Here is a 27,933-nt window from a genome sequence, read left to right on the forward strand (position 1 = left end):
GGTTCAAGTGATTCTCCTGCCTCAGCCTCCCGAGTAGCTGGGATTACAGGCATGCCACCACGCCCGGCTAATTTTGTATTTTTAGTGGAGACGGGGTTTCACTGTGTTGCCCAGGCTGATCTCGAACTCCTGATCTCAGGTAATCTGCCTGCCTTGGCCTCCCAAAGTGCTGGGATTACAGGCGTGAGCCACTGTGCCCTGCGCACCTCCTGGATTCAAGCGATTCTCATGTGTCAACCACCTTGAATAGATGGGATTACAGGCGTGTGCCACCACCTGGCTAATTTTTGTATTTTTAGTAGAGATGGGGTTTCACCATGTTGGCCAGGCTGGTCTCAAACTCCTGACCTCAAGTGATCTACCCTACTCGGCCTCCCAAAGTGCTGGGATTACAGGCGTGAGCCTCTGTACCCAGCCGCCTTTGTTTTTAGTTTTGTTTTAAGAAATTCCTTTAAAGTTCATGTTAATGTTTGAGCTGTAGTTCTCATGGCATGGAGATTTTGTGAGCAATAAGAAAATCTATTAGGATTTTTTAGTTAATGCTTGATTTTAAACGTGGAGATAAATGTAAGTGGAAAATATGAGAAGAATAAAGAACATGGATTTTCTGTTATTCAAAGAAAATTAAAAAATTTTTTTTTTTGCATTTAGCAAAATCTATTTTAAATGTTTATGGCAAAGTAACAGATAAGCCTCCTTTTCCACATTTGTCTAGTATATTATAATGAATGATCAGATGGATTTGCATGCAAAGGGTAGGAGTATAGAACTCCATGAAGAACTTCTGTAGACCATCTCTTTCTTGTTTGCACTTGTTCCTTTTTCAGTGTGTGGATCTGAGCTGTAATGAGCTAAGCGAAGTCACATTACCAGAAAACCTGCCTCCCAAACTGCAGGAGCTAGACCTGACCGGAAACCCTCGCCTTGTCCTTGATCACAAAACCCTGGAACTACTGAAGTAAGTATTCTGTAAAGCACTGTATCCCCATCATTGTCCACTGGCAGTGGGCTTCATATCTCAGTGAAAATGGGAAACAAAACATGAAGCATCATTGACTTGTTAGCTGTGTTAACACACATAACAGGACATACAAGATGCAGGGAAGCAATGAACAACCAAGATGTAACTTAAATCTCAGTAGTCACTGATAACGTGGTTGTGACAGTTAATGCAAATGTTAGGGAAGGATTTTAAAAGAGATGTAGGGAAAACTAACAGTGTGGCACTGAAATCCAGGTTTTTTTTTTTTTTTTTTTTTTTTTTTTGAGACGGAGTCTCGCTCTGTCGCCCAGGCTGGAGTGCAGTGGCCGGATCTCAGCTCACTGCAAGCTCCGCCTCCCGGGTTCACGCCATTCTCCGGCCTCAGCCTCCTGAGTAGCTGGGACTACAGGCGCCCGCCACCTCGCCCGGCTAGTTTTTTGTATTTCTTACTAGAGACGGGGTTTCACCCTGTTAGCCAGGATGGTCTCGATCTCCTGACCTCGTGATCCGCCCGTCTCGGCCTCCCAAAGTGCTGGGATTACAGGCTTGAGCCACCGCGCCCGGCCGAAATCCAGGTTTTTTTAAATAAGACTGAGGATGTGGAGTAGGTAGATCCTACCAGCAGTTAGATCTTCACGGTATGGGAAAGAGTTCATTGATGCTGTTTCATTCTTGATATTGATAAAGAATTAGTGGTTGGAGTTTTCTATGTAAAACCTTAAAGGTCTGCAGTAGGAAAGATACCTTAATAAGAATGTTCATCATAGAACTCTAAATAGTCTATTAAGAATTAAATAATGTTCCACAATTGAATATTACAAAGCCATTTAAAATTATTTAGAGCTATATCGCTAACTCAAAAGATCTTTACAATATATTAAGTGAAAATATTAATAAAATTAACAAAGAAGTTTTATAGTATAATTCAATTTTTGCAATATAAATTTGTGTGCATTGGGTATATGTACATGTGTATGCATACACACACCTAGAAAATGCCTAAAAGGATATATAACAAAAGTTAAAGTGGTGTTATTCTCTGGATAATAGTATTATGGGTAGTGTTTATTTTCTTCTTTAAACTTTTCTGAATTTTCAGAATTTTTGGGGGTATTTCAGATCAGTAATAGTTTTAAACATTGTCATACATTAGTCATTATGCATGCAATATATGTTTATTCAATGTTGGAATATTTGTTGCTGAAAGTCATTTTCCATTATTTTAAGAAAATCAGTAAAAAAAAGTAGATTTTTGGTGAATGGTCCATTAATACTATCCTAGGCTGTAGTGCAAACCAAAGTTTGAAAAGCACTTAAAGTGATTCCTGGATAGAATTGGCCTAATTAGTGCCTAATTTGTTGGCATTTTAAGTACTTGATGAGAAAAGTAATTTTGATGCATAGTTGAAAAACACTGCCTGAGTGTCCTGAGGAAGGCGTAGAGAACGAGGTTCTCTCCGTTGTTGATCACGTGTATGAAACCTTGGCCTAAACCCCTCCATCTGTCCAGACCTATGAGAAAAAAAATGGCCTACATGATCTTTAAGGTGCTTTTTAAATTCAAGAAAATAATGGATTATCAAAATAGGTCATCTTTAAACAGATAGCTTTTGAGTATTTTTTACATGTAGGATACAGACATTTTTGAGCATTCTTTACAAATAAAATTGAAAAATAATTGCACCAAAATGTGTTAATAAATGGAAGTAGCCACTTAGAGGAAAATTAAAGTTACATTCTTATATCACACCAAAATCCAGCTGAAATAGTTGAATCTGTAAAATTAAATGATTTTCAAAAGTAATAAGGAATCATGTGAATATCTTCACAAGTTAGAAAAATACTTTTTAGGCCAAGAAATGAGGGGAGTAAGTGGCAAGAAAAGAAATCAGTACATGTAGATTGGTTTCAATATTTACATTGCATATGTTTACATGTAAATATACTTTTTATACATTAAAGTGTTAAATGTCTATTTCCTGTTTCAGAAACTCAATAAATATAAATGGCAAATGACAAACTGGGAAGAAAAATATGAAAAAAGTAATATGCTTACTATAAAGTGTTCTTATAAGATAAGTACTTATAAGAAAAGTACTCAAACAGAAAATAAACAAAGGACATTAGCATTTAACAGAAACAGTACAAATAGTTACATGAAAATGTGTTCAAACTTATTAGTATATCAAGTAAATACAAAATAAAATACTTGAATAACATTTTCCCCCTCGAACTGGTGCTGCTGAAGGACTGTAATTTGGTATTACACTCTTCTTAAAAACAGTTGCTGTACTGTGTCAAGCTTTTTAAAATATTCATGTACTCAGACCAAAGTGTCCTGTAGCAAAAAATGGTAATATTCTTAAAATGTTACCTTCCGTTTAACATCTGGAAGGCTGTGTATTCTTAATGACTTGGAAGATTTTCCGTATATTATTTGCACTTTTAGAGGGTTGGTTTATTTGTTTTATGTGAGCCGGGTAGGTGCATATGAGGACTCTTCTGTGAGATTGAGCTGTGGTTCACAGAATTCTCTCTGACTCATTTAAAGATATACAAGATGGCCGGGCACAGTGGCTCACGCCTGTAATCCCAGCACTTTGGGAGGCTGAGGTGGGTAAATCACCTGAGGTCAGGAGTTTGAGACCAGCCTGACCAGCATGATGAAACCCTGTCTCTACTAAATACAAAAAAATTGGCAGACAAGGTGGCGCATGCCTGTAATCCCAGCTACTCGGGAGGCTGAGGCAGGAGAGTCACTTGAACCTGGGAGGTGGAGGTTGCAGTGAGCCGTGTTACGCTATTGCACTCCAGCCTGGGCAACAAGAGCAAAACTCCATCTCAAAAAACAACGATATACAAGAATCAGCATTCAGTTCACTTCGGATAACTGCCCAGCCACACTGTATTCAGCTAGACAGAGAGAGAAATTGCTGCTCCACTAGAAAGAATTATTTGTGTGCTGGGGAGAGGGGGCAGTTAAGAGTTATTTTTTTTTTCCCTTTAATAATCAGGTTAGGAAATTGAATTATTTCTCTGAAGACTTTGTGTTCTGTAAAAATTATAAATGCCTTTAAAAATGAGCCTTCACTTTTCCCAAGACTTCAGGATGGTATCTAAGAGCCTTAGGATATGTCTTAAGAAACCTATTGTATTGCGTACTATTTTAGATGGTTAAAATTGAGTACCAGGTCATATGGAGAGCAAATAATGGAGAACTGTCCTTTTTTTTGTTAATGCCTCTTTTATTTATAGAATTGAAAACTTTGAAAAAAAGATTTAGCTCTAGGCTTATTGTAAAACAAGGTATTAACTTGATTTGGGAATTTTCTATTGACACTAGATTTATGTTTTTCAGGATAAGATGGAAAGTAAATGTTTGCTAGTAATTGAGAGTAGAAACTTTTCTTTAACCATATATTTTTAAATTTCAGAAAAATTGCCACCAGTTATTTCTAGATTCAAAGGGAATACTAGGTAGATATTGATTTACTTTTTAAAGCTTTAACTGGTTCTTAGGAAAGGTATATAGTATTTGTTAGATTTGGGAGTAATGAGTACCAACAGATAATTTTAATTCTTGTGGTTATGACCAAAACTATGTAGGTGTTGCTTCAGTTGTCAACAGATAGTACGTATACTTTTTCTCTTGTTTAAATAATAATGAGGGGGAAACTTAGTGGCAATTTACGAGTAAGAGGACTTATTTCACCTTGTGGTAGCCAGCCTTTTAACAGACTAGTTTACATCTGTTAATGACTTCCTGTTTAGGGGCACAGAATGCTTTCTAGAGGCTGATTTTTATTTATATTATTTTTATTTTTATTTTTATTTTGAGACAGAGTTTCGCTCTTGTTGCCCAGGCTGGAGTGCAGTGGCACAATCTTGGCTCACCACAACCTCCGCCTCCCGAGTTCAAGTGATTCTCCTGCCTCAGCCTCCTGCATAGCTGGAATTACAAGCATGCACCACCATGCCCGGCCAATTTTTTGTATTTTTAGTAGAGACGGGGTTTCTCCATGTTGGTCAGGCTGATCTGGAACTCGTGACCTCAGGTGATCCGCCCGCCTTGGCCTCCCAAAGTGCTGGGATTACAGGCATGAGCCGCCGCACCCGGCGAGGCTGATTTTTAAGAAACGCTATTTGAGAATTTATCCCTTTAGTGTTTCTGTCTTGGGTCCTGTTGGATCAATTATGGCATATGAGGGCTGAGGTGAGGTAAGAAATCTCCTAGTTTAAATACATACAGTTAACTTGTAATTTATTAAATACTCCTCATTTACTTTGTAATTTTATGTATATGTTTTATTTTATGATATTAGTCTTAGCATACTTGGCTATACCCGTGAGGACAGTATTGGAAGCTCCAGGGAACTGCAAGTCCGTGATAGTATTTGGAGGGGTTATATGGACAGAAATTGGATTTGGAGATGAATATTGCAGAATTATCTCACATCATCTAAATGCATTATAATTGTGGCTTAGGTGTTTTGTTGTTGTTCTTTCTGAGTATTCATGGTGTAAGAATACACCCATCCTAATACTTAAGTTTTGTTTTCTCATGCCAAGGCTGAGAGCTGTCCTTGTCATTCCCAGGAGAGAACAGTCATCTAATGTAGAATGTGTGAAAGTCTCTAATAGCTGCTTTATGATGCTCATTAAAAGTAATTTTCATACCCTGTATGTATGCCCCTTCGTTTTCATTACAATGAGTAGCTGGTTCTTGTTGCTGATAAGTATTTCAGACACATTAAACACAGTAAGTACAGAGTGCTTAACAGGTATTTTTTTTATTTCTCGGATAAAGATAGCAATTTGCACACATTTGGTTTTAATAATTCCTGTTCCCTCCCTGTTTCTCTTGTTAGTAATATCCGCTGTTTCAAGATTGATCAGCCTTCTACAGGAGACGCTTCTGGAGCCCCAGCTGTTTGGAGTCATGGTTACACTGAAGCTTCGGGGGTAAAAAACAAGTAAGTCAGATGAGACTTCAGAGGAAGAACTGCCTCCTGCCTGTCTCACTCCTTTAGTTGGGTAGAAAGAAACTCAGTGCTGTAGCACCTACTTTTCTCATGTAAAATTTCTTTGAGTATTCCAAGTTTCCCCAGAGTGAGGCTCCCTCATGACTTATGTTTGAACATTAAGGGAAGGCCCTGTTTGGAATCACATAGGCTCCCTTAGTAGGAGTCGTTGCTAGGATACAAGGTAACTGACACATTATATCTGTGTAAGACTCCAGTGTTTGGAAAAGGCCTAGGTATTGAAATGCATCCCTGCTCCTTTGAAAAGCCCCTTTATCTTTCTCTGACGCTTGTTTACCAAGCAAAACAGAGATAGTATTAAAGGAGAAGTAGCTTAATTGTGCATATTTAAGATCACTCATGTTATTGACTATGGAGCTATTTTTACAATCTAAATTAGATTGGCAGGAGTTTGATGTCCATTGCCTCTAATGTCATCTGCTTGTCTTGCCACCAGAACCTGCCCATCTTAATATCTTTTTCTTTTCCATTTTCCCCACCCTCCCCTCTCTTAGATACAGATGTTGATTTTTCCTGAAAAATGTAACCAGGCTTTTCAGGCTTGCTTGTATTATATGAAGAGGTGCTAATAATTAGTACCTGGACAGGTAAAGAATCCTATAAATTAGAATGGTCATAATTTAATTAGCTAAAGTATAAGAACACAGAAGTCTGAAAGTAGGGGAAGAACAGAAAGTGGAGGTAGATCTAATAATAGCTAACATTAGTATTCAACCCTGGGCACACATTAGAATCAGTAAGGTAAAGAAAATTTTGTAAAAGTCTCCCAACCTAGACTCATTAAATCAGAATGTCAGAATGTTTTAAAATCTCCCCCAGGTGATTCTAATATGTGTCTAGGCTTCAGAACCACCGACTAGCTGAATACTCTTCATGGAAAATAAAAGGTTTGGAATTGTTGCTGCCATTCTGCCTGCTTTTCTTTGGGACAGAAAACAGTATCAACTCAAATTCTGGATCTGACACATTGATCTTTTCCCCATTCCCTAAGGTGTCATTTGGCCTTGTGCTCTCTAGAGAAGAGTTAACAACTCTGTTCTCTTTGCTCAGAAAAGGCAGAATAACCTGAGGAGGTGTGCCTTAGTTCTGCCTGGGCTCCAGCTACTCCCTGATTTCCATGGACTTTGCATGTCATTGTGTTGGGGCAGAGGGGAATTCGTGTATTCTTTAGCGCACTCAAAGTTTCTTTCTGGAGATCATTACTTTTTAGATCAAAGGATCTTTTATGTCTTCCTTACAAACACCGGTATGTGAAACTGCTCATTTCTGAACACTAATGTGAAATCTAAGATTAGTTTTTAATATCTCTGTGTATTAATGTCTATTATCTACTCAATGTGTCTTAATGGAGCAAGTAACCAAGTAGATCTGGGTGGGCTTTTCGGCATAATTCCCCCTTCCACAATTGTGTCACATAGTACAATGTGTGGACAGCAAAGTGCACTACAACCCTTTGAATTGTTCTAAAGTGAACACACCTTCAGACTACCACCTGCATCCAGAAATAAAAAATGAAGAGTCATTGAAAGATATAAATAAATAAGTAAATAAATAAATAAATAGAAAATGGACAGCATCCCAGTAGTCCCAGGCTATGCTTTGCCCTCACTTGCTATGTCCCCTTGCGTTTTTTACCCTTTGGTTTTGCCAATAAAGGTTTCTCGAGAGCTTTTTGTTTGTTTTTTTGGTGTTTTTTGTTTTGTTTTTACTTTGTTTGCGTTGTCAATGATCATTTAAACAAGCAGTTTGCTGCTTGACACCTTGAAAGAAGGGGAAAACTGTGGTTGTCCTCTCTCCAAATCTCAGTAGACATCTCTTCCTCCTTTGGGGAAACCCAAGAGGGAACTACAGTTGGATAATTAGCCTCTTTTTTTTTTTTTTTTTTTTTTTGAGATGGAGTTTCACTCTTGTTGCCCAGGCTGGAGTGCAGTGGCACAATCTCAGCTCACTGCAACTTCCGCCTCCTGGGTTCAAGTGATTCTCTTGCCTCAACCTCCCAAGTACCTGGGATTACAGGCACCCGCTACCATGCCCGACAAATTTTTGTGTTTTTAGTAGAAATGCAGTTTCACCGTGTTGGCCAGGCCAGTCTTGAACTCCTGACCTCAGGTGATCCACCTGCCTCAGCCTCCCAAAGTGCTGGGATTACAGATATGAGCCACTACTCCCAGCCTAGCCTCTTCTTTAGATTAAAAACCAAACAGGAAACTTCACCAGAAAAGAAATGCTGAGAATGATCACCACTGTACTTAAGAAAAAAGAAAGAAAAAAAAACTACGTTACTGTATTTTTTTTTTCCTCTTTCATACTGCCTCATTCCAGCTAGCAAGGGGAGCCTACAGAAGGAAGACGGAATAAAATGACTTTAAAATTTAACTTTGCCACTAATTGCCTTATAATTTTGGATAACTTGTTTTTCTTAATAAATAGAGGCAAGAATTTCAAAATATTGAGATAGAAGCCAGACTGCCTGGCTTTGCACCTGAGTTCTATACTTTCTTTTTTTTTTTTTTTTTTTTTTTTGAGACGGAGTCTCGCTCTGTCGCCCAGGCTGGAGTGCAGTGGCCGGATCTCAGCTCACTGCAAGCTCCGCCTCCTGGGTTCACGCCATTCTCCCGCCTCAGCCTCCCGAGTAGCTGGAACCACAGGTGCCCGCCACCTCGCCCGGCTAATTTTTTGTATTTTTTAGTAGAGACGGGGTTTCACGGTGTTAGCCAGCATGGTCTCGATCTCCTGACCTCGTGATCCGCCCATCTCGGCCTCCCAAAGTGCTGGGATTACAGGCTTGAGCCACCGCGCCCGGCCCTGAGTTCTATACTTTCTTGCCGTGTGACCATGGGCAGTTTCTCAGTCTCTCTTTAGCTAAAATAAGCAATAAGAAAAAACTACCTATTCTCATGGTGTTGTTAGAGGATCACGTGAGTTAATATGTATGACATACTTAGAACAATGTGTGCCATATAATAAACCCTATTTAAGTGTTAACTACTACTATTATTGATTATAATGGTCATTGCTATTATTATTTATCCCTGAACTCCTTAAAGGGAGGGATTATATTTTTAAGTTTATATATCTGGTATGTAGCTGTGATACATAGCAGGTGCTTAATAATTTTTTTCTCTTTATTTATATATGTAAGAAAGTATACTCTATATTCAGTAAAATTCACCCTTTTTAATGTACAGTTCTGCAAGTTTTGGGGAAAGAATATCATCATGTGTAACCACCACTACAGGGTATAGACCAGTTCTGTCACCTACCAAAATTTACCCCATGCCCCTTTTTGTCAATTATTCTCCCCAACTCCTGTCCTTGGCAACTCCTGATGTGTTTTTTATCTCATTGATTTTGCCTTTTCCAGAATGTCATATAAAAGGGAATTATATAGTACATGGCCTTCTCAGTCTGACTTCTTTCCCATCACATAATGTGTTTGAGATTCATTTGTACTGTTGCATGTGTCAGTAGTTTGTTTCTTTTCATTGCTTTTTATTCCTAGTAGCATTCCATTGCATGGACATATTATGGTTTGTTTTTGTTTTACCCATTCACTATTTGAAGGATGTTTAGATTGTTTCAAGTTTTTAGCAGTTGCAAATGAAAATGCCACACGTTGCAAACAGTTACATACAGGTTTTTGTATGAATGCTTGTTTTCATTTCTCTGGGGTAAATGCCTAGGGATAAGGATTGCTGGGTCATATGGTAAGTGTGTATTTACTTTGGAAGAAACTGCCAAACTGTTTCCAAAGTGCCTGTATCATTTTGCACTCCCAACAGCAATGTCTTAAGAGTTCCAGTAGCTACACATCCTTACCAGCAGGTGTTATTGTTAGGTTGCTGTTGTTTTTTCCATTTTAATAATAATATCTCATTGTGGTTTTAATTTACATTTCCCTACTCTTTTCATGTGTTTATTTATCATCCATATACATTCTTTGGTGAAAACTTGTTCATTCACAATCAAATGTGATATTAGCTCTAGGTATTTTTGTAGACACCCTTTATCAAGTTAATTCTCTTCTATACAGAGTTTGCTAAGATTTTATAATGAAATCTTAGTTTTTATAATAAACAGATGACACATTTTGTCATAGGCTTTTTCTGTGTCAATTGAGATGACTGTATGGTTTTTTTTTTCTTCTTCAGTCTGTTGATGTGCTTAATTACATTGATTGATTTTAAAATGTTAAATACACTTTGCATTCCAAGTGTAAATTCACTTGGTCACAATGTAGTATCTTTTTTTTTTTCCTTTTTTTTGAGACAGATTTCACTCTTGTTGCCCAGGCTGGAGTGCAATGGCGCGATCTCGGTTCACCGCAACCTCCACCTCCCAGGTTCAAGCGATTCTCTTGCCTCAGCCTCCTGAGTAGCTAGGATTTCAGGCATGCACCACTATATCCGGCTAACGTTATATTTTTAGTAGAGATGGGGTTTCTGCATGTTGGTCAGGCTGGTCTCGACCTCCCGACCTCAAGTTATCCTCCCTCCTCGGCCTCCCAAAGTTCTGGGATTACAGGCGCGAGCCACCACGCCTGGCCTGAAGTATTATATTTCTTACATGCTGCTGGGTTAGATTTGCTGTTAATTTGTTGAGGATGTCTATGTTCCATGGTGGATATTGGTCTGTAGCTCTCTTGTGATGTCTTTGATTTTAGTATCGGGGTAATGCTGGCCTCATAGAATGAGTTGGGAAGTGTTTCCTCATCTTGAGTTTTCTGGAGGAGTTTGTATAGAATTGGTAATATATCCTTCTTAAATATTTAAAAGAATTCACCAGTGAAGCCATCTGTGCCTGGATTTTTTTTTAAACCTACAATTTCTTTAAATAGGATTAGCTCTTCCTTCTTCTTGAACAAACTTTGGTAATTTGTGTCTTTCAAGGAATTTGTCTGCTTTATCTAGTTTTCAGATGTATTGAATGTATTGACATTATGCTTTTTTTTTTTTTTTTTGAGACAGAGTCTCACTCTGTCACCCAGGCTGGAGTGCAGTGGCACAATCTTGGCTCACTGCAGCCTCTCCCTTCTGGGTTCACGCAGTTCTTCTGCCTCAGCCTCCTGAGTAGTTGGGACTACCGGCGTGTGCCACCATGCCCAGCTAATTTTTTATATTTTTAGTAGAGACGGAGTTTCACCATATTGACCAGGCTGTTCTCGGACTCCTGACCTCAAATGGTCCGCCTGCTTCAGCCTCCCAAAGTGCTGGGATTACAGGCATGAGCCACCATGCCCGGCCCATTATTATGCTTTTAAAATCTGTAGAATCTGTAGAGATATGCCTCCCCTCTCTCATTCCTAATATTGGTAATTTGTGTTTTCTTTTTTTCTGATCAGTTTGATTTGGTTTATCAATTTTATTGATATTCTCAAAGAACTAGATTTTTTTGTTTGTTTTATTGATTTTTCTCTATAATTTTTCTGTTCCACATTTCTTATGTTTTAAGGGTTTTCTTTTGTTGTTGTTGTTGTTGTTGTTGTTGTTGTTGTTTGAGACAGAGTCTTGTTCTGTTGCCTAGACTGGCCTTAAACTCCTGGCCTCAAGCGATCCTCCTGCCTTGGCCTCTCAAAGTGCTGAGATTACAGGTGTGAGCTATCACAGTCAACTGCTTTTCTTATTTTTATGATTCCCTTTCTTCTTGCTTTGGGTTTGTTATGTACTGCTTTTTCTAGTTTCTTTAAATGGAAGCTTAGATTATTGATTTGAGACCTCTAATTCTGTAACATAAGGATTTAGAGTTGTAAATTTCTTTCTAAGCAATTTCGCTAATATCGTTGGAGAACATGCTTTGTATGACTTGAATCTTGTAAACTTATTTGGACTTGATTTTTTGTCCAGAATCTTACCTATCTTGGTAAAAGTTCTGTGTGCATTAAAAAAAAAAAAAAATTGCTGTCAGGTGTGGTGCCAATTAACTCAAGTTGGTTGATATTGTTGTTCAAGCCTCCTACCAATTTTCTGTCTACTTATTCTGTTGATGGTTGAGAGGCTATGAATATGGATTTGTCTGTTTCTCCTTGTAGTTCTATCAGTTTTTGCTTCATGCATCTTGAAGCTCTGTTAAGTATGTAAACATTTAGAATGATGTAGCCTCTTGATGAACTGACCCCTTTATCATTATGACTCTCTTTATTCCTGTAACATTCTTTATTCTGAAATATACTTTGTCTGATACTAACATAGCCATTTCAACTTTTTTTGGATTAATGTTAGCATGGTATACCTTTAAAAAAATCCTTTTACTTTTAACCTATTTGTCTCATATTTAAAATGGATTTCTTATAGGCAGCATATAATTAGGTCTTTTTTTTTATTCAGTCTGAATTTTTTGTCTTTTGGGTAGTGTTAAGGCCTTTATATTTAATGAAATTATTGATATGGTTAGGTTTAAACCTTCCACCTTACTATTGTTTTCTATTTGTGCCGTCTGTTCTTTATTTCCTTTTTCTTCATTCTTTTGAATTATTTGTTATGATTTGATTTTATCTTTATTCATTCTTACTCTACCATGCGTCTCTGTGTGTACATGTGTGGTTTGTTTAGAGTTTATAGTATGATCTTTAACGTACCACTGTTTACCTTCAAGTAGTGGTAATGTCATTTCACATATAAGAACCTTGCAGATATGTACTTCTTCTCCTGTCCTGGCCTTTATGCTGTTGTCGTATGTTCTGCTTCTATCTATGTTATAACCTCCAAAATACATTACTATTATTTTTACTTTAGTTATTTTCTAAAGCAATGTTTCTCAACTTTAATACCATTAACATTTTGAACCAGATAATTATTTGTTGTTGCCTCCCAATAATTATTAGAATATTATTGAATATTCTATTGAAAATCACTGTTCTAAGGTGATTTTTAAAATAAGAAAATGAGGCTGGGCACAGTGGCCATGCCTATAATCCCAGCATTTTGAGAGGCCGAGGCGGGCGGATCACTCGAGGTCAGGAGTATGAGACCAACCTGGCCAACGTGGTGAAATGCTGTCTCTATAAAAAATACAAAAATTAGCTGGGCATGGTGGCGAGTGCCTGTAATCCCAGCTACTCGGGAGGCTGAGGCAGGAGAATCACTTGAACCCGGGAGGCAGAGATTGCAGTGAACCAAGATCACACCACTGCACTCCAGCCTGGGTGACAGAGTGAGACTCCATCTCAAAAAAAAAAAAATTTAAAAAAAACATAAGGAAATGTTTCTGTTGACTCACCTGGCTGTCATTATCGTCGTGCTTCATCATCATCATTGTGCTTCATTCTTTTGAACAGGTCCGGATTTCCATCTGGGATCATTTTCTTCTACCTTAAGGATTTCCTTTTCCATTTCTTTAGTGCCAGCCTGCTGGTGGTAAATACTTTTATTTGTGCATCTGGAAATGTCTTTATTTCCCCTTAACTTTTCATAGCTGTTTGTACTGGCTTAGAAATCTAGGTTGTTTTCTAGTTGTTTTCCATTGGTACCTTCAAGGTGTTACTCCACTGTCTCCTACCAGGTTTCCAGGGAGAAGCCTGCTGTTGGGTGCATCCTGGTTTCCCCACTCTACCTCCCGCCTTTGTTCCTGGTTTCTAGCAATTTGATTTTGATGTGTCTCAGTTAAGTCTTTTTCATGTTTCTCTTGCTTGCAGTATCTGTAGGTTTATAATTTTCTTCATATTTGAAATGTTTTCAGCCATCAACTCCTCAAAAGTGTTTTCTGTCTCTTCTTTTGAAGACTCCAATTCCCTGTAGTATATTAGGCTGTTTGAAGTTGTCCTGCCACTCACTAATATCCTGGCCTTATTTTTTTTTTCCAGTCTTTTTTTTTTCTCTCTGTTTCATTTTGGATAGTTTCTGGGACACAGTTAGTTGGAAACAGTTTGATTCTTTTGAGTTTGGGGTGGAGAAAGTCTCCAAATTTTCCACAGGTGTGGGGAACCACTGTCCTCCTCCAGTGCACTGACTGGAGACTCTGGTCACCCTGTCCTCCTTCAGCCCCCAGCTCTATCTCCTCAATGCACAGACCACAGCCTTCACCTGGTCTTCCTCCCTGTGCTGCAGCCTGGACACTTCCCCAGGAGAAAGCTGGACGGGAAGCAGGCTGTCTCCAGGATCACTGACCTGTGCTCTTACTGTCCAGTTGGGGTTTGTTTGTTTGTTTTTTCTGCCTTTTAAAAAAGTTATTTGAAGACTGGGCATAGTGGCTCACACCTGTAATCCCAGCACTTTGGGAGGCTGAGGCTGGCAGATTGCTTAAGCTCAGGAGTTGGAGATCAGCGTGACCAACATGGTGAAATCCCATCTCTACTAAAAATACAAAAATTAGCTGGGCGTGGTGGCGTACTCCTGTAGTCCTAGCTACTCAGGAGGCTAAGGTGGGAGAATCGCTTGAACCCTAGAAGTGTCGACTGCAGTGAGCTGAGATCACACTACTGCACTCCAGCCTCGGTGATAGAGGGAGACCCTGTCTCAAAAAAATAAAAATAAAAATAACTTTTGTAAAGTCATTTGAGGCTTTTTCTATATTTGTGCATGCTTTTCATATAGGTTTCATCTATTTTTCCCAGTGTTTTCATTGTCTATTTTGGCTGGATGTGGAGATTCTCCTTAATAACTGCTTATTGAATGAATGCATAGATACGGATCCTAATCTCTTATTTCCCATGACTCTTTTTCCCCTTCTGTCACTGACATTTAAAAATAAACTCATCAGAAGAGAAGCACGTAGGAAGGCATGTGTGAAGCATAATTTGTGCTCATCCTTCTCTGCTAATCAAAATTTGCTGATAGAAATTAGCTGGAGTCAGTTTACCTGCCCTTAATCTGTCTGGAGTCACGAAGAAAGAGACAAAACTGAGATAGGGAAATCTTGAAATAAATAAGCACTGGGCTGGGCCTGGAGCAGGAGGATGAGTGGACTCAGCACAGAAGTGTGGTTGCCTTGCAGGTTGTGTGTCGCAGCCCTGTCGGTGAATAACTTCTGTGACAACCGCGAAGCCCTCTACGGTGTGTTTGATGGAGACCGGAATGTGGAGGTGCCCTACCTTCTCCAGTGCACCATGAGTGACATTTTGGCTGAAGAGCTGCAAAAAACAAAAAATGAAGAAGAATACATGGTCAATACATTCATTGTCATGCAAAGGTAAAACTCAGAGTTCCTGCTTACCTGCTGTATGTTTTTTTGCTCTTTGAGTGTTTATCCTCTGTGTTTTGACTATGAGTACCAAGATGCATTCAGGCAAGTTTGGTGTTGCCCAGGCATCAGGAATGGTGCTCCAGTTTGAGACATACTGATGTTCATATAACTTTGTGGAAGGCTCCGACAATGACAAGGAATTAGTTTCTCTGAGAACTGGACCTTACTGGCCTTTATTGATTGCAGATTTTCATCAGATTGTTTGCAATGCCATTTTTCCTCCCAAATCATGTGAGCTCTGGAGGCTTTTTAGACTTTCTGGTGTGGGGACCTCTCTTTGAAATGGACCGTTTCTATCCTAGTTTCTTGGCCCTTATGAAATACTATCACTGGTTTGAGGTAGTGCAAACCTTTGTTAAATCAAGATGGTCAGATTTTAGCTCAGGAGTTAAATCATTCTTTATATTTTGTTTTCCCCTTTATTAAATGTTCAAGACAGTGTTACTGGCAGAATCCTAGGCCATAGCCTGGAGTTTCCACCAGCAGCAGAGTTTTAGGTTGCTATAGAAATTGTGGTATATTGTTTGTAACTCTTAGATGAGTGAGGATTCCCTCATTCAAAGAATTGTTCATTCTTATCACCTTCATGGCTTTCTAGGTGATAATGGAATTGCCTGTCTATAAATATTGTATTGCAGACTCGCTCATGTGGGACCCAGGAGTGATCAGCGTACTGGTACTTGAGGTCATGATAGCAGTCATGGTCTTTTGTCCTTATCTGTTCTTTCTCTCCCTTGATACTCTGCCAGAGCAAGTAGCTTTGTTAAGGGGGTAGAAGAAGTGTCTGGGGAGGAGTGTTCAGAGCAGCATTTACAGTGATACCTGTGTCTCAAATGGTTCCTCTCAGAGAGCTTGGTGGAGGCAAGCCTGGGGTGGTTCTTGCTGCTACAGTCACCTCTGACTTTCAGATTCTCAGTGAGCATGTACAATTAGCAATTGAACAATAATGACTAATATCCAGCAAGCCCTTAATATGTACCAGTCATTGTTCTAAATTTTACCTTATGTGTCATAAATTGTTACCAGTTAGCGGAGTAATGTTACTGAAAGTGATGTACAGAGAGGTGAAGCACAGTGCCTACGGGCTAGTATGTAGTGCAGCCAGGACCTGACCTCGGGTTGTAAGACTCCAGAGGATGTTCTAACTAGCAGGCACATCAGCTTTCCTGGTTTTACCACCCTTTTGTTCTAGAAAAACATCTAGCATGTATCATATGCACACACATACACATGTGCACACAGACCAAAGCACAAACACATCCCTTCACAACCCCCAAGAGGTCTGCTTTTTATGCACCCTCAAGCACTGGGTAAGAATTAAACACTGAGAACCCCAATCTTGGATTACTTGCCATACTTTTTACGAATCACTGTGCCTAGGAAAGGGAGAAAATGGAGCTGCCTTGGAAAGGTCTAGAGCCAAATACCTGAAAGTTGGAGTTTAGGAGCCTAAACTGTCGGCCCTTCTCCAGGGCCTTTTGTGTTTCTCTTATTTTCCCTATCTGTTAAGAGGGTATGGGTTGTGTGGTGAGCTTTGGGTCCTTAGGGGAACTGGTCTTTGTGCAGGATTTCCTAATGCATGCAAGTAGGCAGCCCTGGTTTCCATTGCTCCTCTTGCCAGTTGCTTACCTTACACATGTGATAGTAGCAGACAGTACCTTAGGGTCTGGCCTTGTAAAACAGGAGGCTGTTTTTCTTAACTTTTTCTTGCTCCTGTGCCACTCAGGAACAGCAGGGGCCTGGGCGGTGTTACCATTTGTGGGGCTTGCCATAGGAGTTCATGAGGCCATGGGAGCAATAATGGTCTTTTGTCCCTCTCTGCCGTTTCTCTCCCTTGATAATCTGCCAGAACAAGTAGCTTTGTAAGAGGGGTTTTTGATTTTTGATTTTCAGAATTTGCAGGTGCTTCCTATATTTGATAAGTCTGTGGATTAATTGTCATGATTAAAAAGATAAATCACAAGCACTTGGTATTCGATTACTAGAATGTCCTTTCTATGAGTTTTCTAGAATAGAGGGTACTGGGCCAGAAAGTTTTTACTATATAGGGCAGGAACATGAACACTCCAATACTTAAAGGCTCCTACCAACAAACATCCTTATAAGGGGGAGAGGGTTGTCAGGTTTTTCTGACGTGTGCCTGCCAGTGGGGTAGGGTGTTTATACCTGCTCTTATGTGCATGGTTTTTTCAATGTTCCTCTCCTGTGGACAGAGGGAATTTAGAGAAGCAGATAGAGAGAGAAGTCATTTTCCTGCTGTCTTTGGAGTGTGCTGATAGGGCAGTGTGGTTGACGAGGGTAACAGGCTGTATACAGCAGCCCAGGGGCATCTGCCTTCCAGAGCAGCACCTGTGGCTTTTAATGGTACAGTGATACTGTCTCCCAGTTGTGAGCCTCTCTGTGTGGATGTGTGTGGTGTCAGATTCCGGGGCTCTTTTCATCAAAGAGGCGGAGCAGTGTGTGCTTTGATGAAGGAAGTGGAGTGGAATCCCCAGAGGTCTCCTTCCTGGCCCTGTCCAGTGGTGCAGTCTTCATGTTGAATTTGCAGAACTGGCACTGATGGACTGTGTTTGAGTGTCACCCCCTCTCTTCGTATTCCAGGAAACTTGGAACTGCTGGGCAGAAGCTTGGTGGTGCCGCTGTCCTTTGTCATATCAAGCATGACCCTGTGGACCCAGGAGGATCCTTCACCTTGACCTCTGCTAACGTGGGCAAGTGCCAAACAGTTCTCTGTCGAAATGGAAAGCCACTGCCTCTGTCCAGATCTTACATCATGAGCTGTGAAGAAGAGCTGAAGAGGATTAAACAGCACAAGGCCATTATCACTGAGGTGAGAAAAGAGGGCTTTTCCCCAGGATGGTGGAGAGGAGAGGAGACCAGATCATAGCAGAAACTAGCTAGGGAGCATTTGCCTTCAAAGAACACTTTTTGAAGTTGGTTCGACATTAGAATTCCAAACCCATAGTATCACAAAGCAAATGTCTTACATTATGACGTATGCTTGTCAGTTGCCTCTCTGCATCAGGCACTGTGCTACGTGCTTCGTGGGCACGATCCCATTCCATGTTTGCAGCCACTCTACAGAGGGCTGCTTTGGTGGTTGAGGGCTCTACCCCTGACATCACACTACTAGTTTTCATGTCTTAGCTCTGCCACTTGCAGGCTATAACCTTTAAACCTCTCTAAGCCTCAGTTTTCTCATCTGTAAAGTGGGAATAATCATGCATCTGTCCTATCTTACAAGGTTGGTACGACTTGTAAACTATGAAGGTCTATATAAGTGTAAGTCGTTGTTATTTTGGTTCATGTCTCAGGTCCCATTTGAGTACACAGTGAGCAGTTCTCAGCTAGGGGCAGTTTGCTTCCCCACAAGACGTTTGGCAGCATATGGAGACATTTTTGGTCATCACAGTTGGGGCGGAGAGTGCAATTGGCATGCAGTGGATTGAGGCCACTGAGCATCCTACAGCACTGCTAGGACAATGCCGCTCAACACCCCACAATGCACAGGGCAGTCCCCACAGCACGGACTGTGGTGTGTGTGTTTGGAGGACGTATCTCAAGGTAGAGAAGTAAAATACAAAACAAAACCTCATTGTTGAGTATTAAGCAATGCAAACAAAAGCGGGGAAGAGGCGAGGCACGGAAAACAAGAGAAGTCTGACGTGCAAACCATGATTCATGTAGGCCGCTGAAATCATTTACCTTCAATTGTGTTTGGCATAGTGTTGAACTAAAGTTGAATTCAGTGCATTCTGTCCACATTAGACTGTCTTCTGCTCCCTAACACAGTGTCTGCCATCCATGTTCATCCTCTCTGCTCCAAGAATAGACAGAGAACAAATTCACACAGACTCATTTGCACAGAATCCCATGTATAGCTTGAGTGTTTCTGTTTCTTTCTTAAGGCCCTCATCAAAGCCTATGTGGAATCGGTCTTTTTTCTCTACTGGACTATAAGCTTTCACCAGAGTCCACCTCAAACTGTACGTGGTTCTGTGGGTTTTATCAACAGTGTAAGACTGGAAACTTCTTGAAGGTAGATGTTTATCTGCAGGTCACTGCTGTCTGCCCATGTCATTTTTTCAGGCACAGGGCAAATGACCAACACCTTGATGAATTAGCGAATGGAGCAGAACTCCTGGAGCCCATGTTGGCAGCTTCAGTGCGCGTGAATCACAAAACCCTTGGTTCTGATGGAGAGAAATCTAAAGGGATGGGCAGAACAGCAAGAACAGTTTCTGCCAAATTCCATGCTTTGGGGACAGATTATGTCAGTAGAATCAAGGCAGTTTAAGGTTGTGCTTGAAGCCCATCTTACTAATTGTACTAATAGGAATGCTTATCTGCTTCTAAGTGTGGTGTGGCAAAGTTGTGTGAGAAGCTGGGAAAGACATCCCTAGGACAAGCAGGCACCTTGCCAAATCCCAAATAAAGGAAAGTGGTAGGACTGGAAAGGAAATGGATGTTCTCTGGAAGAAACACTTGCTCATCCCAGACAGGGATTTGTTGTAATGAAGCCTTTCCTGGAAAGAGGTGTTAAAACTAGGGCATGTAGAGATATGTCATGGACCTTAGAATCTCAAAATTTGAAGAATAAAGAACAAAGCAGGTACACATGGAAAAAAAAATCTTTTTATTGGCAAGTGGTCTGGCACTTTGGTAATTGATTTAAATAGCATCCACACAGCTGAACTAAAGCCAGCAGATCTTGCCTTCTCCATTGGTCAACAGGAAATCAAGTTCGAGGAAGTTGTAAGAATTGGCATTTCTTCTTTAGCATCTGTTCTCCTGACAGGAGCATTCTTACCCACCTAGTCATGCCAAGGTTTTCTCCACCTCTTAAGTACTTTCAAGTCCTCTCTGGACTTTTAGACACTACTGCCACTTGTGATCATGGAGAGCAATGGAAGATTCAGGAGCATTGTCTTGATATATGCCTGCCTCGTGTATCTTTGCTCAGGACTGGCTTCTATCAGAAAGACTCTTCCTACCTCAGAGTCTTCCTACGCCCAGCCCGTCTGAGGGCCGATCCTTGATCACCATGTTCACTGAGGGAGGGAAGATGTAAACCCACCTTTATAGGAGGAGCTGGCCAGCTATGCTTGCTGTGTGTAAGGCTAGATGATGGCTTGCTTTAGATAAACAGCAGGACTTGTGACCTAGTGTGAATGGGGTCCCAGTAACACACATAACCAAAATCTTTTCCTTTTGTCCCTACTGCTCCTTACCTGCCCAGGCCTACTACCTGGCGTTTCTGATGACAGGTGCACATTAACTGCTCACTAGAGAGTGAGCCCTTCTTTCTTCTGTGGGCCACACAGCACTTCTTTGTGGTCCTACAGTTGAGACAGTCGAAGGACCCGCAGGGAACCTGCACAGTTGCCACAGGTGCTCTGTATTAACTGTCTGTCTGCAAACCCTTGTTCTTCCAGGATGGCAAGGTGAACGGGGTGACTGAGTCCACGCGCATCCTGGGCTACACCTTCCTCCACCCCAGTGTGGTGCCTCGCCCCCACGTGCAGTCCGTGCTCCTGACCCCCCAGGATGAGTTCTTCATCCTAGGCAGTAAGGGGTTGTGGGATAGCCTGTCCCTCGAGGAGGCCGTGGAGGCCGTGCGCAATGTTCCTGACGCCCTGGCTGCCGCCAAGAAGCTGTGTACCCTGGCCCAGAGCTACGGCTGCCACGACAGCATCAGCGCTGTGGTGGTGCAGCTCAGTGTCACTGAGGACAGCTTCTGCTGCTGCGAGCTCAGCGCCGGTGGGGCCGTGCCACCACCCAGCCCTGGCATCTTCCCTCCCTCAGTGAACATGGTGATCAAGGATCGGCCCTCAGACGGGCTGGGCGTGCCGTCCTCCAGCAGCGGCATGGCTTCCGAGATCAGCAGTGAGCTCTCCACTTCCGAGATGAGCAGCGAGGTGGGGTCCACAGCCTCCGATGAGCCCCCACCCGGAGCCCTAAGCGAGAACAGCCCTGCCTACCCCAGTGAGCAGCGCTGCATGCTCCACCCCGTCTGTCTGTCCAACTCCTTCCAGCGCCAGCTGTCCAGCGCCACGTTCTCTAGCGCCTTCTCCGACAACGGCCTTGACAGTGACGATGAGGAGCCCATCGAGGGCGTCTTCACCAATGGCAGCCGGGTGGAGGTGGAGGTGGACATCCACTGCAGCCGGGCCAAGGAGAAGGAGAAACAGCAGCACCTGCTTCAGGTGCCAGCAGAGGCCAGCGATGAGGGCATTGTCATCAGCGCCAACGAGGATGAGCCGGGTCTGCCCAGGAAGGCAGACTTCTCTGCCGTTGGGACCATTGGGCGCCGGAGGGCCAATGGTTCTGTTGCGCCCCAGGAAAGGAGCCACAATATGATAGAGGTGGCTACAGATGCACCTCTTCGAAAGCCTGGAGGCTATTTTGCTGCCCCGGCTCAGCCAGATCCCGATGATCAGTTTATCATACCCCCGGAGCTGGAAGAGGAGGTCAAAGAAATCATGAAGCATCACCAGGAGCAACAGCAGCAGCAGCAGCCACCACCGCCACCTCAGCTCCAGCCGCAGCTGCCTCGGCACTACCAACTGGACCAGCTGCCAGATTATTACGACACGCCACTATGACCCAGCCGAACTATTTAACAAATAAACTAACCACAAAATACCAAGTTGCAAGAGTCTCTCAGGCTCACATTAAACCAGGGGTTTTACTCCACGTCCTTCCCCCGGACACTGTTCCCAACCTGTCGTCGCAGCTAATCTGTAGGTTCTCTTTCTTTGGGTTATTTTTTAAAATAATCACCACTTTCTTCTAGTGATGCTTTACCAATATGATTTACATTTGTTAACTTCTCCCCCTAACATATCAGATATGTAAAGACAAAGAGCAAAAGGTTTAATATATTACAGAGAAACAGTTAATGATAATGTGCTATTTTTTAAAATGGCTTTTTGTTTTGTTTGTTTGGAAGGCAGGGCAGGCTGCCGTTGCTAAATGATTTAATAATATTGTAATTCTGTATTTCTTTGGGGGGAAAAGGATTTTTTTTTTTGGTCTTGAAAATAATAGACATTTGTAGAATATGGAGACTAACTCCTAGGAGTTGCTTTACTCTGTCAGGTGACTTAAGTCACTGGGATTCACTAATTTTCTCTGAGAGAACAGCGATTGAGAATTTCTATTGTAAATAGCTCAGTGTTGTATAGTGAGGCTTACGATGTTTTGTAGTCTTGGCGTGAGGACACAGCCCAAGTAACTGACGTTTCCCCTTCCCCTCCCCTCTGAGGAGCCTGCCTGCCTCCCAACTCACCCTCACTTCACTGAATGAGGAGGCTGAGCAGCTGCAGCATTTCTGTCCAGAGGAAGTGGATCTTAGGCCACCACACAAGAGCCTGCACCCAAAGGCCCTAAACCCGTTTTCCTCCCTGTCCCAGCCTCTCCACTTTGACAGACAATTTTTAACTGTGTTCCTTACTGCTGCCACAATCAGCATGGCTGTATAGTGCCCCATTAGGCCATTTACATACCCAGAGTTACACTCAAGCAGAATGCACAAATGGACATGTCATAATTTTTGTTATAATAAATATGAAATTTACAAGTATTTACAAGTATCTGCTTTTACTTGGAGCAGCCAGATGTGTCTTGGAGACAGTCACACTAGCTTGGGTTTGGAAAGAATGGATGGAATATTGGGGTCATCAGATATTTCTGATTTTTTTTTAAAGAGAAAAACATCCGTTAACCTACATTGAATGAAATGTGAAATTAACTGAATGGTAAACAGTATAATTAGCTGATCTTATAGCTTTTCTTTTCTTTTCTTTTCTCTTTTCTTTCTTTTCCTTTTCCTTTTTCTTTTTCTTTTTCTTTCTCTTTTTCTTTTTGAAATGGAGTCTCACTCTGTCTCCCAGGCTGTAGCGCAGTGGTGTGTTCTCTGCCCACTGCAGCCTCCGCCTTCCGGGTTCAAGTGATTCTCCTGCTTCAGCCTCCTGAATACTTGGCATTACAGGCACACACCACCACGCCCAGCTAATTTTCATATTTTTAGTAAAGATAGGGTTTCACCATGTTGGCCAGGCCAATCTCATACTCCTAACCTCAAGTGATCCGCCTACCTCAGCCTCCCCAAAGTGCTGGGATTACAGGTGTGAGCCACCGTGCCAGGCCTGATCTTACAGCTTTTCTATTTCTTCTTATGACTTAGGGTAAGATGTTTGGGTACTTCTTAGGGAAGATGTGAGAAGGGGGACAGACAGAGGTTGTACAGATAGAGGCGATCCCTGGACAACTTTACTCTCACGAAGCCAAGATGGTTTTCAGTTTTCCGGGGGCCTATAGCTCACATAAGCGGGTTAAGCTGCCTCTTACTGGGACAGGGTCAGTCGAGCTGGTTGGCTTGCCCTCCACCACCAGCAGGAATCATGTAGGTGCAGTGGCGTATCCTTAGAAAGCCAGTATTCCCAGCTACTACTCAACCGCATTTACAGACAGTGGGCCTCCGCCCTCACCTCGCCCCCACCCTGCACTTGGGAACCGTGTGTGGAAGATACTGTTGGTCTTCATTTCACATGGACCACCTTCCTATGTAGACCTGGCTTCCTTCTTTAGGTCCGCCCTTGGGTGGGACCTGGCTAGTTCAGTGACAGGGTAGTTCTTATTTCTTAACTAGTAGACTCGGTGGTGGGCTCTGCATCCCCCTCTAGGAGGCCACTGGGTGGACTTTGTCTTCATAATGGCCGTACTTCACTTCCATGTCAGGCTACTTGCACACAGTGCTCTTTGGAAACCACTGAGGCCATGGAAGAGAATTGTCTCATCTCGGCCCAGTGAGGGACCCAGGGACCAAGGGAGCTGACTCCCCAGTGCAGGCGGAGCACTCTGGCTGAGACTGGAAGCTGAACCACCTCGGGACCCCTGCCCTGGTTCACTTGCCAGCCCCTTGCCTTCTCCCTGGGGCTGCCCCACTGGGTTGAAGCAGATGTGGACAACTCCAAGCTTTCACACCAATGCCTTAGGTCCTGCAGGTCTGGGCTGGTTCTCTGACTTCCTCAGTTCTTAAATCCACCTCTGGGCAAGGTTCACCTGTCCCCGTGGCTGGAGCAGACCCAGGCCGTGTATGTGGATCTCTTCCACTACAGCTCACTTCCAGAGCGGTCAGAACCGGCTCAGCGTGGTCCACGGAGGCAGCAGTCGCTTCCAGATTCTAAAATCGGCCCCACAGCAACTCTGGCCGGGGCAGCCCCTGGTACCCAGAAGCTGTGATGCAGGGACGCCTCATTTCCTAACTTCTGTGTCTGCTGCAGGAGAAAGGGGTATGAGACTTGGAATTGCTCTTTTCCTGAGTCCTCCGGTTTAGTTGTGCTTGCTGCTGGGTTTATTGTCTCTTACGGTCTCATTGTGCACATACTACATGTAAGGCACCTTGGAGATATGGAGTGAGACTCTGCCCTTTGGAGGCTTGGGGTAAGTAGGGCATTTAGATAAAAAGCTAATTCAGTCGAGCACATGATGAGTGACCAAAGTGGCACAGACTTACTGATAGGTCTCCATGCTCTTGCATGGGAGCTGCCTCAGTTATTTCTGAGGAGTTTCTTTGCATTTCTGTTTATCCAGATACCATCTAATAGTATATGTAGAACTGCTTATACAACTGAAAGTGTTTTCTGAATATTAAAGTCCTTAATATTTGAAGATCCCTGAAGCCACAGTGTCTGCAGGGTAAGTGCTAAGGAGAAGGGCATCCCCGCCTGCTCTATTCCCTGCTTCCTGCTGGAAATCCAGGTAATTAGGAAAGGGCTTTTGAGGGGAGAGAAAGGAAGAAATGAAAGCGAAAGGGGAGAGCTCTGGTGAGCCTTGCCAGGAGAAGAGCCCCCGATCAAGGACCCTTGAAACTGTTTGGTGTTGGATCCAGTGCGTGCTGCCCACCCTGTGCTGCCCTCAAGCTTCCTGCCCTTTGCTCCCGCTCCTGAACACTGGCTTTGATGAGAGGTAGCAGAGCCAATCTCTGGGGCCCAGAAACCCCACCTGCCTGCCTTGGTTTCTCTTGATTGCTTTTGTCACAGCACCACCTGCTGGTAAGCTTAGACTTTGGGTGGAAATGGGCTTCATTCTTCTTTATCCTTTCTTCACTTTCCCAGAAGAAACAAAGTGTTTAAGTTTCTTATCACTGTATTTTCCTAAACACATGATAGCAGTCTCCTATACCACTGGCAAGTATAGCAGAGAAGCTGTGTTTCCGCTTTTGTTTCCGCCTTTTAAGACAGTAGAAGTGATGACAGCTGGTTCCTGTGATGAGCCTGATTTTCCTCAGGAAATCGACATGCAGAAATATTAAGATGTATAACCAGAATCATATAGTTTTGCTGGGAGAGAAGTCTGTCTTCAACATCCATCTAATTTCCAATTCCCCTTTCTCCACGGTTAAAAAAAGCGAAACACAAAGCATCTGTTAACATGTTTTGGACCTCATAGGATAACACCTGAGAGTCCCCTCACCACTGGCACTGCAGGGGAGAGAAGAATTCCATTTGATCATGTGAACATTCATCAAAGGGTATTTTGAGTTCATTCCTGACATGGTATCAGAAGATAGAATTTCAGGCCGGGCACGGTGGCTCATGCCTGTAATCCCAGCACTTAGGGAGGCCGAGGCAGGTGGATCACCTGAGGTCAGGAGTTCGAGACCAGTCTGGCCAACATACTGAAATCCCGTCTCTACTAAAAATACAAAAATTAGCCAGGTGCAGTGGTGCATGCCTGTAATTCCAGCTACTCAGGAGGCTGAGGCTGGAGAGTTGCTTGAACCCAGAAGGTGGAGGTTACAATGAGCCGAGATCACGCCACTGCATTCCAGCCTGGGTGATAGAGACTCTGTCACACACACACACAAAATTCTTCTTATTATTATTATACTTTAAGTTCTAGGGTACATGTGCACAATGTGCAGGTTTGTTGCATATGTATACATGTGCCATGTTGGTGTGCTGCACCCATTAACTCGTCATTTACATTAGGTATTTCCCCTAATGCTGTCCCTCCCCCTGCCCCCCACCCCACAATGGACCCTGGTGTGTGATGTTCCCCACCCTGTGTCCAAGTGTTCTCATTGTTCAATTCCCATCTCTGAGTGAGAACATGAGGTGTTTGGTTTTCTGTCCTTGTGACAGTTTGCTCAGAATGATGGTTTCTAGCTTTATCCATGTCCCTGCAAAGGACGTGAACTCATCCTAAAAACAGATAGAATTTCTATAAAGTGTGGATTTCTGGTATCTGCCTAACCTAACTCTCCAGCAATCAAATTAGGTCATGTATTTGAAGTAATTTAAATGCTAAATACTAAATACATGTAAATATTGTCATTGCTACAAATGAAGGAACTAAGGGGGGTCTGAAAGAAAATAATGGGGCATGCAGCAAAAGCACCTTTTTAAGCCAGATACGGTACTGTGGGCCTGAAGTTAGTCCCGGCGACTCGGGAGTCTGAGGCTGGAGGATCACTTGAGCCCACGAGTTCAAGGCCAGCCCGGACAACACAGCAAGCCCCCCCGTCTCTTTAAAAAAAAAGAAAAAAGTACCTTTTTAAAAATGGGAAACTCTTAAGGCATTATTGAAGTTGTTACAGAAGGAAAAGCACTGGTAATGATGGAGAAAATGGGCTTCTCTCGTTTGTTGCATTTCATTTTCCTTTCAGTGCATCTCTGACTCACACTGTACAAACTAGTCTATGGAAACTCTTATTTCACTATCGTCATTTATCTGTTGTGAACTGATTCTTATTGCTGTGTATTTGAAAGACGGCTCTAAGGTGGTTTTTTTTCCCCCTAAGCCTCACCCCACTCAGCACCAAAATTACAACAAAGTTCCGACCTAGTACAGCGAATCTATTGCTCTGCTCAGTAAATGAATGTAGGAATCACATCCAGCAGACAAAGCTTTGGGCTGGTGATGGAAAGCACACGCCACCGCTCACACCCACCTGCTTCACTGTGTCCGTTCATTCAGCGTGTTTAGGAAACACCAGTAAAGAGCTGGTTACCTTGCGTGACTGTGCCTCACCAGCACGGGGCCTTGAGAAAATGGCTTGGTGTGGAGGTGGCTGTACTAACCTCATGAGGGTGTGAGCCAGCATAAGGATGGCCTAAAGCCCACACGAATGGCAGAAGCCAGTGTGGAGGCCCCCTACATTGTCCTGTTCCTTCTGGAAAACTAAGGTTGAACACTGCCAAGGAAATGGGCAGATGGGTCCCCAAGACGGCCGTCCGTTTTCTGGGGTGTGTGATAGAAAGCAGGAGGCTATGCTGTCCCCAGCGCTGATGTGAGTACCCATTAACAAGCACGGCATTTCTCGAACTTCGGTTCATTAGTCCCTTCATTTTATGCGCAGTCAGAAACACAGTGTTCTTCTATCCTGTTCAGAGGGGGAGGCAACAGAACACTTGGAGAATTTTCTTCCATCTGCTCGTGACTGGAATTACTCTGATTGTCATTCCTCCGCTTTTCTAAGGACAAGGAAGGAAAACTGCCTGCACTGAAATCACAAGTACTTTCTTGTCATTCGGTTTCTTAGGTCTTATTCCATTCTGGTAAGCTGGCACTTTCCCCTAATTACCAATCTTACCTATTGAGAGAAAGTTGAAATGGCAACGAAGATGGTTTTCCCAAATGCTACACCTCCAGATGTTGACTTTTCTTGAACTCATTTATAAGTTATTTGCTTTTCTGAGTTTTCAAGAAAACTGCTCCACAATT

The 27,933-nt window shown here is 42.5% G+C and overlaps 1 protein-coding gene across 1 annotated transcript in view; it reads left to right on the top strand.

Moving 5' to 3' along the window:
• The window catches only part of PHLPP1 (PH domain and leucine rich repeat protein phosphatase 1), a 269,089-nt gene extending 246,303 nt beyond the window's left edge, over positions 1–22,786 (top strand). Inside the window, exons 13-17 of the mRNA XM_025365542.1 lie at positions 828–958; positions 5,851–5,955; positions 14,953–15,147; positions 17,803–18,031; positions 20,637–22,786. Of these exons, the coding sequence (XP_025221327.1) occupies positions 828–958; positions 5,851–5,955; positions 14,953–15,147; positions 17,803–18,031; positions 20,637–21,806 (1,830 nt within the window). The 3' untranslated portion in view covers positions 21,807–22,786. The remainder of the gene's footprint in view (positions 1–827; positions 959–5,850; positions 5,956–14,952; positions 15,148–17,802; positions 18,032–20,636) is intronic.
• The last annotated feature ends 5,147 nt before the right edge of the window (positions 22,787–27,933 follow it).

The sequence above is a fragment of the Theropithecus gelada genome, chromosome 18 (genome assembly GCF_003255815.1).
Source record: "Theropithecus gelada isolate Dixy chromosome 18, Tgel_1.0, whole genome shotgun sequence".
In the NCBI taxonomy this organism is placed as follows: domain Eukaryota; kingdom Metazoa; phylum Chordata; class Mammalia; order Primates; family Cercopithecidae; genus Theropithecus; species Theropithecus gelada.